The sequence below is a fragment of the Camelina sativa genome, chromosome 1 (assembly GCF_000633955.1).
Source record: "Camelina sativa cultivar DH55 chromosome 1, Cs, whole genome shotgun sequence".
Taxonomy (NCBI): domain Eukaryota; kingdom Viridiplantae; phylum Streptophyta; class Magnoliopsida; order Brassicales; family Brassicaceae; genus Camelina; species Camelina sativa.
Genome location: NC_025685.1, coordinates 4561320 through 4570988, shown reverse-complemented (window position 1 = coordinate 4570988; position 9669 = coordinate 4561320). Strand labels below are relative to the sequence as shown.

Here is a 9669-nt window from a genome sequence, read left to right as displayed (position 1 = left end):
CAAATTTGCATTTAGTACACTGTAGGTAAGATCGCATACCTGTCTTCTTGCAACCCACACAACCAGTCTTGTTTTCACCTTTGGAAGACGTGGAGATAAATAGAGGATGTTCATGACTTTCATGTGTGAAATAATCAGGAACTGATGAAATACATCGAACATCTATCTGAACTTGCTTGGACACACAATTAGCTTTGGTACATATGTACCTGAAACCAGTGAACTTTCTGGAACAGGCTGAACAATTGATGAGATCATAGTAATTTCGAGGAGAGGTGTCTAGGATAAGAGGGTGTTTGTGTAACGCATGACTCAGTTTCCGAAGAAGGCAAGCACATACCTTGTGGAGAAAAAAATCACAGTGCGTGCAATTGTAGAAATCACGACAGTCTATAGGAAGGATGCATGCTTGACATTGCTTCTCTGCATCTCTAACACCATCATACTTCTTGAGCTTTAGAAGATGGTCATGAGAGAAGTGTCTTATTAAGTCATCACCACAAATCTTCTTATATGGGAGGATATCTTCAATCTCGTCAGGTACTTCGGGTGCCCGTTCGAGCTCTTTCCCGTCCCATACGTTCTCATGTGTTACACATTTTGAATGAACTACGTAAGAGCAATTCTCGCGGTTGCAAAAATATTGGCCATACTTGGTGTCAACTGTCTTGTAGCATATCAGACATGCTGAAATCTTGGATTGGAGGAAAGGAGTGTAAAAAAGGCGATGCTGGTGACGCGTGATCTTTATGACTCGTGGTAAGTTGATGCAACTTTGATGGACCATGTAATCACATTCAAAACAAGCATAGCTTGGATCCAACACATTGACCAACCCACAATCATCACATGGAGTCAAGAGTGGTCGCTTGTAGAAGTCGAGTTGATGATGATGATTCTTCGGGTTTGTGACAACAAGAAGTGGAACATTTTGGGAGCAATGGAGATCCAAACAAAAGTTGCACATAGAGCAACGATAGAACCAATTTCCTTGGATATTTTTGCCACACCATGAGCATTGATCAGATTCGATAGATCCCAACATATTAGTATTAGAGATGTTGGAGCCAGCAGATAAAACTGTAGCGCAGAAAGACTCATCTATATTACCGTCTGATACGCACCCGGTTTCGTAGTTCCGGTAGGTGAAAATAAGAGGGTGTTGGAGGTGATAAGGATGTGTTAACGTCTTTGTGAACATATGACAAACTCTGTGGAACTCCACATCGCAGGTCTGGCAGAAGAAATGGTAGTTCTGGTCTTCGTTCAAGGGAGATTCATATTCACCGCACGAAAAACAATTAGAGTTGGTGTTCCCATCTAATCTAGGACAGAGTGTGTGAGGGTGAGTTGAATGAGAAACAGGACATCTTGGGTTGTCTTTAGGAAGAGCGGGAGGCTCTGAGATTTGTCTCATTAATGGAGGGGAGATAGGAGGTGTATGTACTTCTTCTTTGTCCATCTTTTTGCGGTTTCTCCTTCCAGGTCGAGGAGGTGTAGATACTTTTTCTTTTTTTCATCTTTTTGCCGTTTCGGTTATGAGCTCGTCGAGGTGGAGATACTTCTTCTTTGTCCATCTTTTTGCCGTTTCGGTTATGAGCTCGTCGAGGTGGAGATACATCTTCGTTGTCCATCTTTTTGCCGTTATGATAACGTTCATATCCAAAAGATGGAAAAGGTGGAGGGGGTGGCGGAGGTGGAGCTACTTGGTCTTTGTCCATATTCTTGCCGTTTCTGTTTTGATGTCGTCCAAATCCAAGAGGTGGCGGAGGTGGAGGAGGAGGTACTCCTTTTTTGTGCATCTTTTTTGCTGCTTTGTTTATGATGGATGTATGTTTATGCTCTTCTCTCCCACTCTTGGTGGAGTAAAGTAAATGGGAGTGTTCATATTAATAAACAAGCATCCCCATAGTTTCTAGTAACAAGTGCAGTGACCAAATTATTGTTTATATTATTAATAATGACCAGAATATACGATCTTTATACTTTGGTCATCGATCATCGTTTACTTGTAATAAAATTATCATTAAATTTATTCCCCTGGACCTGTTTCCACGTTGTGCATTAATGCACATTCAAAAAAAAAAAAAAAACTAGACGTAGATCAAGGTTAAGTCTAGAAATTTGATTAAGAGACCAGTATAATTTCTGTAGAACTATTTTATATTTTCGTTTACTTTTAATATTAAATTTTATCCTAAGACCTGTTTCCAGGCTGTGCACATTAAAAGAAAGATATACAAGAGATTTAGATCCATGTTTATATACACAATTTAAATAAAAGAGCTCTTAAAAATTCTGTAAAACTACTTTAATAGATTGAAACACAATATTTAGCATTCTCAGATAAATGGAAATTTAAAATTACAACAAAATGTTGAATGTAAAAAAAAAAAAAACAGATATGCATTCCAGTTTTGGTTTAGTTTTGGTTCAGTCGGTTATATTGAATTCAGTTTCGGTTTAGTTTTGGCTCACCAAATGAACAGCTTGGCAACCTAGTTCAGTTTTGACTTTTGATTAATTTGAGCACAAAAACGTGGTGATTTATATATATATATATATATATAGCTTGTAGTTATTGTAAAAAACGAAATTTTGATTAATCTCTTTCACTATACTATTTGATTATGTTTTGTGCTTTTATATAAATTGTATCATTTCATTCAGTAATACAATAACAATAATAAACATTTAAATACTCGAAAATAAAAATAACTAATAGAACATAATGTATAGTATCTTTTAAAGAGTAATAAGAAAACCCTTAGCTAAAAAAAACCCATACTAACAAAATCGTACCAGACGGAACCGCGAGAAGCGTCAACACATCCTCGACCAAAGTTGTATTGACCACCTTCTCAACATGCACCCGCTTTTCCTTCTTCCTACTCGAATCCACTACATTCTTCATCTTCACTTGATCATCTTCTTTGCTGTAACGAGAGATTAGCAAACACGGAATTCGTGTATCCATAACAATTCCTTTCAGCTCCCACTCTCCATATATCTTCTCAGCTCCTTTCACATCTTCAAGCTTCAACAAAGAGCTAATCACATTTCGATATCCTTCATTCCAAATCTTTCCTATCTCTGATTTAGAGGTGATCTTATCTCTTTTAATATCTCCATCTGCCTTGACCTTGTACATATCCCATAGACGGTACACTTCCCTGTTACTTGTTGTCGTCTCTATCGCCTTTAGTATTAGCCCGGCTCTTTCGTAAGCCTTTGCCATCGCATCCATCGTCCTCACTTCAAGCTTGGTTATTTTGTTATTATCATCACCATCATCAGCAGCAGTCCACTCTTTCTTGTACTTCTCCATCGAGTCTATGGCGGATACGTCTGCGTTAACTCTCAAAACGTTGTTCATCGTGACATTATCAGGCTCAATATTGTTCTGCTTCATATCAGATAGAAGCTTATTGACCTTGCTTCGTTTTCTTAGCTCACTGTAGAGAGATATCATTAAGTTGAACGGGTAAAGTTTGGAGACGAGACCTAGCTCTCTCATCTTCTCAAAAACGGCTTCTGCTTTGACTAGATTCATTTCAGATCTTGTGTACAACGTTAATAGTGTGGCGTAGACAGAGTAGTCCTTCATATTATCCGGGATGCTGCTTTCGAAAAACCTCTCTGCTTCTTCCAAACCCAAAACTTTCCCAGTAAGTTGAAGCCTAGTTGCATAATCTTCTGAAAAAAGATTGAACATCTTTTTTTCACACATCCATGATGATGCCTCAAGTGCTTTGGAGAGCTGGCTTGAATCATGCAGGTTCTTGATGAGGTCTCTCAAGTCCGAAGGACTCACTTGAGTCCCCTTTTTCCCCAGTTCATTCAGAAACGGAGTGATTGGTTTAACCAATCCTCTGTTTCTCATAGTCTTGTTCACCAGTTTCTCTGCTTTCTTCACCATTCCCTTTTTGCGATAACCAGACACCAACATATTTAGGATTTGGAGATCAAACTCAAGACCTGAGCACTCCCACTCGTTGTAGTATACCTCCTCTGCTCCTTTGATATCATCAAAATTCAAGAGAGAACCAATCAAAGCTCTAAAGCCCTCATTGTTCTTGTTTCTTGTCTTCTTGTACAAGTCCCATATACGGTACACATCTTCTCTCTCTCCTGCTTCACCATATAGCCTCATGAGTTCCTCATAGTACTCGGTACCCATATATCCTTCTCTTCTACGAAGCAGTTTTATAGACTTTTCCTTAGAACCATCTCTCAGATAAGCCTTAGCCATGTCAAGTACCGTGAGCCCATCAAGTATTGTAATGGCCCTCCAATCAGCTACAAACTTTTCCATGGTCTCCACATCAGATACAACAGCGTATACTCGCAAAGCGTTGTTCACGGTGACGTTATCGAACTCAACGTTGTTGTCCTTCATCTCTTGTAGGATCTCATCGACCTTACCTCTGTTTCCGCGAGAGCTATAGAGTGATGTCATCGAGTTGTACGGTGAAGGTCTCAAGAGCAACCCTAGCTTCTTCATCTTCTCGAAAGTAGATTCGGCTTTGAACAGAGCTCTTAACCCGGGTTGTCTTGAGTAATTTCTTAAGAGAGAAGTGTAGATAGACTCACCTCTTAGATTCTCCGGGATGCTCTCAAAGAACTTCTCTGCTTCTTCCAAACCCAAAACGTTTTCAATCAGATGAAATCGAGTTGTGAAGTCTTCCGGGACGAGATTGCAGAGGATCTTTTGTTTAGTCATCCACTCTGATACCTCTAGGGCTTGACTATATCTCTTGGAACAGTTGAGCTTCTCGACGATACCTCTCAACAAAGAAGGGTTTAACTGATTCCCATGTTGTTGTTGTTGTTGTCGCCAATGCTCAAGCACCGTTGTGATTTCTGCTTTCCGATTCGCAGCCGCTTCGATCCGACTCAGCAGAGTTTGGTTCGACGCCGGAGACGGTAGGGTTCCGTTGATGTATGAGCAGAAGAAACGAGGCCTGCTACTGTAAGCGAGGATTCGCCTTGCGTGTTGCTGAAGATTATGCGTCATGATCGTTGCCGATGATGACACAGAGCACAAGATTTAGGGTTTTGTGATATTTTAATTTTAATCAGTTTATATAGTTAACCCTTATGCTGAACATTTCCTTTAATTGGAAAATTTAATCCATTCCGATTATGCTACTAGCTAATCGTTTTACTTTTAGGTTTGCAATCACCCATTCCGATTTATATGGGATACCTGCATACCTCTGGCATGGGCTTAAGTTAAACCCTAATGAAAAATGAAGTCTTGTATATTAATTAAAAGTTTAAATATATTTAGTGTATATTATTGGTTATACTTATATTATATTAGGTTTTTATCATGAGAGCTAGTGATATATAAAATTAGTGTAATGTTGATTTTGATAGAAAAATAATATAGTAATTGTCATAAAAAAATCTGCTCTGAACTTTTTCAATTTAATCGGTTTATATAGCAAAGCTATATTCAACGGTCTGGTAAGGATTAAAACCAGTCCTGGTTTGTTTTTATGGAACCGGTTTTCTAAAAAATAGCATTATTACGAGAAAGGAATCAGAATGTAAATATATATATATATATATATATATATATATTGAGCCTATATTATCTAGAGTTTGAATATTTGAAGATAAAAAAAAAAAAATCAAAAGAAGCAAATTTAATGACGAAAGTAATGAATAGAAATATTATTAGAAAACCAAATGAATCCAAACCTAACCAAAAGTAAGTTTCAAACCGAGCAAAACTTTGTGGTTTTAATTAGGTATAAATTTCTAAACCAAAAAAAAAAAGAAAAAAGAAACACAAGAATATTAGGCTGTTAAATAGTTCAACAATGCAAACAGAACGGTACTTAAGATGAACTTAAAAAAGTAGTCGGGATGGTGTAGAAAATACAATACTACGATCGCAGGAACCGTAGACACGACAACCCCTGCCGCGTAACTGATCAAGTCTTCCTTGAACAGCTTAAACTGCATCCGCCTCCGCTTCTGTCTACTCGAAAACTCTACCTCCTTTGCCTTGGCTTTATCATCTTCCTCGTAATAACGAGAGATTAGCAAACATGGTATTCCGTTATCGAACTCGGGTCCTTGTGGTTCCCATTCTCCATATATCGCTTCTGCTCCTTGTACATCGCCAAGCTTCAACAGAGATCTGATCACATTTCGATATTCTTCATTCTTAATCTTTTCTCTCTTCACCCAAGGGCGAAGCGTATCTCTTTCAACCTCTTCCTTTGCCTTCTTCCTGTACTCATTCCATAGACGCTGCACTTCTCTTTTACTCCTAGTTATCTCCATCGCCTTTAGTAGTAGCCCCGCTCTTTCGTAAGCCTTTGCCATCTCACCAGTCGTCCTCATTTCAAGCTTGGTTTGCTCATCATCGTTAACCCACTCTCTCTTATACTTCTCCATTGTCTCTATGTCACCTTCATCTGCGTACATCCTCAAAACGTTGTTCATCGTGACACCGTCGTGCTCTATGTTCTTCTCCTTCATCACCCGTAGAAGATTCTTGGCCCTACCTTGTTTTCCAAGCTGAATATAGAGAGTTATCATCGAGTTGTATGGGGAGAGTTTTGAGAGGAAACCTAGCTCTCTCATCTTCTCGAAAACGCCTTCCGCTTTTTCTAGTCTTTGGCCAGATCTTGTGTACGCTGTTAAGAGAGTGTTGTAGACAGAGTAATCCTTCATGTTCCCTGGGATGCTTCTTTCGAAAAACTTCTCTGCTTCTTCCAAACCCAACACTTTCTCACACAGATGAAGCCTAGTAACATAATCTTCTGGAAAAATATTAAAACTCTTTCTATCACACAACAATGATGATACCTCAAGTGCTTTAGATAATTGATTTGAGTCACACAGATTCTTGATAAGGTCTCTCAAGCTGGACGGCTTCACTTGGTTTCTATTTTTCATCCAGTCCTCAATCAATGGATTAATCGGTTTAATCAATCTTTTATTCTTCATAGTCTTGTACAATAGGTTATCTGCCTTCTTCACCATCCCCTTTGCGCGATAGCCAGAGACCAACATAGTTGGTACTCGGAGATCAAACTCAAGACCCGAGCACTCCCACTCATTGTAGTATATCTCCTCTGCTCCTTTGATATCATCAAGCTTCAAGAGGGAACCAATCAAAGCTCGAAATCCCTCATTGTTCTTGTTTCTTGTATTCTTGTACCGGTCCCATATACGGTACACATCATTTATCTCTCCTGCTTCACCATATAGCCTCATGAGTCCCTCGTAGGATTTTGGATCATTCAATTCCTCTGTTCTACGAAGCATATCTCTAGCCTTTCCCTTTGAACCATCTCTCAGATAAGCCTTTGCCATGTCAAGCGTTGTGAGCCACTCAAGCGTTGTAGTTTCATTCCAATCAGCTAGAAACTTGTCCATTGTCGCAACATCAGAAACAGCAGCGTATACTCGCAAAGCGTTGTTCACGGTGAGACTATCTAGCTCAATGTTGTTCTCCTTCATCTCTTGCAAAATCTCATCGACCTTGACTCGGTTTCTGAGAGAGCTGTATAGTGAGACCATCGAGTTGTATGGTGAAGGTCTCAAGAGCATACCTAGCTTCCTCATCTTCTCGAAAGTAAATTCGGCTTTACTTAGAGATTTTTCACCAGATTTTGCGTAACTCTTTAACAGAGCAGTGTAGATAGATTCACCTTTCAGATTCTCGGGGATGCTCTTAAAGAACTTCTCTGCTTCTTCCAATCCCAAAACGTTCTCGATAAGATGAAATCGAACGGCGAAATCTTCAGGGAGGTGATTGCAGATCTTGTTATTGACCATCCAGGTTGATACTTCTAGGGCTTGACTATATCTTTTGGAATCGTGGAGCTTCTCGAAGACTCCTCTCACCAACGAAGGGTTTAATTGATTCCCCTGTTGCTGTCGCCATTGCTCAAGCACCGTAGTGATTGCTGCTTTCTGATCTAAAGCCGCTTCGATTCGACTCTGCAGAGTTTGGTTCGTCGCCGATAGGGTTCCGTTTCTGTAGGTGCAGAAGAATCGAGGTCTGCTACTGTGAGCGATGAGTCGCTTTGCGTGTTGCTGAAGATTACGCGCCATGCTCATGTTTGATGATGATGATGATGAGGATACAGAGCAAACCTAGGGTTTGCTTAACTTTCGCAATTAAATCGATTTGTATTAATTGCGAGTTTACATTTTAAAAGATTACGACGCTAATGGGTTAGAAAAAAAGCGGGTAAGCTTCTCGTAATTATGGCCCAATCGATTGTAGTTTCCTAGTTTGGCAAATAAATTCTGAAGTTAAAACAAATTAGGGTTTTACTTGAGTTAGGGGTTTAACCACCCCTGTTTTGTTTTGCAAAGATTAGTTAGGGGTTAAACAAATTAGGGTTTCCATTATCTCTTTCAATTTGGAATGATATATAAACGATTCAAATGTGTCTTTATTTTGGGAATGCAGATTAAAATCAAGGGAAAACAAATTTGGATGTGGATCGGAGAAGAACACCGAATTAGAAAGACAATATATAAGCAATTAACTTTTCGAGATTCCGAAACGATGAACCTTGAAGCTTAAGGCATTGTTCAGCAGTTTCCTTCATTAGCAAGATTTTCTTGCGGATCTCTTCTGCTTCTGAGCTTGTCATTAGTGTTCTAACCGCGTTTTCGATCTCTAGTCTCTCTATCTTGTTCTCCAAATGCAATCCGATCTTCCAAACATCGGTAATGTATCTAGCATTCACTCTCTGGTCCCCAAAAGAAGGTTTGCAAATCAATGGTATAGCTTCACATATGGCCTCAAGTGTTGAGTTCCATCCACAATGTGTTAAGAATCCGCCTGTTGCACGGTGAGCTAAAATTTCGGGCTGAGGTGCCCATTTCACTATTTTACCCCGACCTTGGAGACTTTCGATGAACCCTTTAGGAAGAATCTCTATCAATTCCTTGCCGTGGATTGAACCGGGTCTAACCACCCATAGAAAAGGCTGGTTGCTGTTTCTTAGACCCCAAGCGATCTCCAAGAATTCAGATTCATCGATGGAGACAATGCTTCCAAGACTTGCGTAGATCACGGAGTTGGGTTCTTGCGTGTCTAACCAGGAGAGACAGGTCATGTCTTGTGTAAGTAAGCTGGTAGATGAAGCTGAAATGTATCTATGAAAGGGTCCAATACAGAAGAGTGGAACTGGGAATTCTTTAAGCGATTGGTCAAGCTGATCTGGTTCAAGATCTTCAATGGCGTTGAATATGATCCCTGAGGAAGACTTCAGTGACTTCATCGTACCTCTCTGTAACTTATCCCCAGATCTTGGTTCTTCTGTCTGGAACCATGGAAGATCTTTCATTCTAAGATATGGAAGCTCGGGTACCGGTGAGTCTGCCTTAGACTCTGCCATGGAGTAGAGAGAAGAAAAGTCAACAAGAATGAAGCAAAACTAGAGATAAATCTTGAAATCGATCTGTACATACCTTGTAACAAAAGGTACCCTTTCTCTCCTAGTACATGAAACTTCGAGAAAGCGACGAAAGCTGAGAGGTTAACCGTTCGGAGTACAATCCTCGGGATACCGAATTTTTCGGTTAAACCGTCAGTGAAGTACCAATGAGCATCTACAATCACACAAGCTGCAGTTGGTTCTTGAGACAAAAGATTCTTTAGGCAATCACCGAAAGGAGCAACAC

The 9669-nt window shown here is 39.8% G+C and overlaps 3 protein-coding genes and 1 pseudogene across 3 annotated transcripts in view; all 4 read right to left on the bottom strand.

Annotated features, from left to right (window-relative positions):
* Positions 1 to 1453, bottom strand: part of LOC104704377 — a 2948-nt pseudogene extending 1495 nt beyond the window's left edge.
* Positions 2768 to 5017, bottom strand: LOC104704370 (putative pentatricopeptide repeat-containing protein At1g28020). Its single transcript, XM_019244048.1, has one exon. The coding sequence runs from the start codon at positions 5015 to 5017 to the stop codon at positions 2768 to 2770; it is 2250 nt and encodes a 749-aa protein (XP_019099593.1).
* On the bottom strand, positions 5809 to 8088 carry LOC104704362 (putative pentatricopeptide repeat-containing protein At1g28020). The gene is made up of 2 exons (XM_010420469.1): positions 7323 to 8088; positions 5809 to 7244 (listed from the first exon to the last, which is right to left on the bottom strand). The coding sequence occupies exons 1-2, from the start codon at positions 8086 to 8088 to the stop codon at positions 5809 to 5811; spliced, it is 2202 nt and encodes a 733-aa protein (XP_010418771.1).
* The window catches only part of LOC104704356 (UDP-glycosyltransferase 76C2-like), a 5902-nt gene continuing 4695 nt past the window's right edge, over positions 8463 to 9669 (bottom strand). The window contains exons 2-3 of the mRNA XM_010420465.2: positions 9457 to 9640; positions 8463 to 9376 (exon numbers count right to left, since the gene is read on the bottom strand). Coding sequence (XP_010418767.2) covers positions 8499 to 9376; positions 9457 to 9640 — 1062 coding nt within the window. The 3' untranslated portion in view covers positions 8463 to 8498. The remainder of the gene's footprint in view (positions 9377 to 9456; positions 9641 to 9669) is intronic.

Bases quoted from the DNA above. Each gene is read 5' to 3' on its own strand.
- LOC104704362 (XM_010420469.1), bottom strand. From the start codon at position 8,088: ATGAGCATGGCGCGTAATCTTCAGCAACACGCAAAGCGACTCATCGCT. The intron at 7,245-7,322 runs TGAGAGATGGTT...AATCCTACGAGG, and splicing joins TGACATGGCAAAGGCTTATC to GACTCATGAGGCTATATGGT.
- LOC104704370 (XM_019244048.1), bottom strand. From the start codon at position 5,017: ATGACGCATAATCTTCAGCAACACGCAAGGCGAATCCTCGCTTACAGT.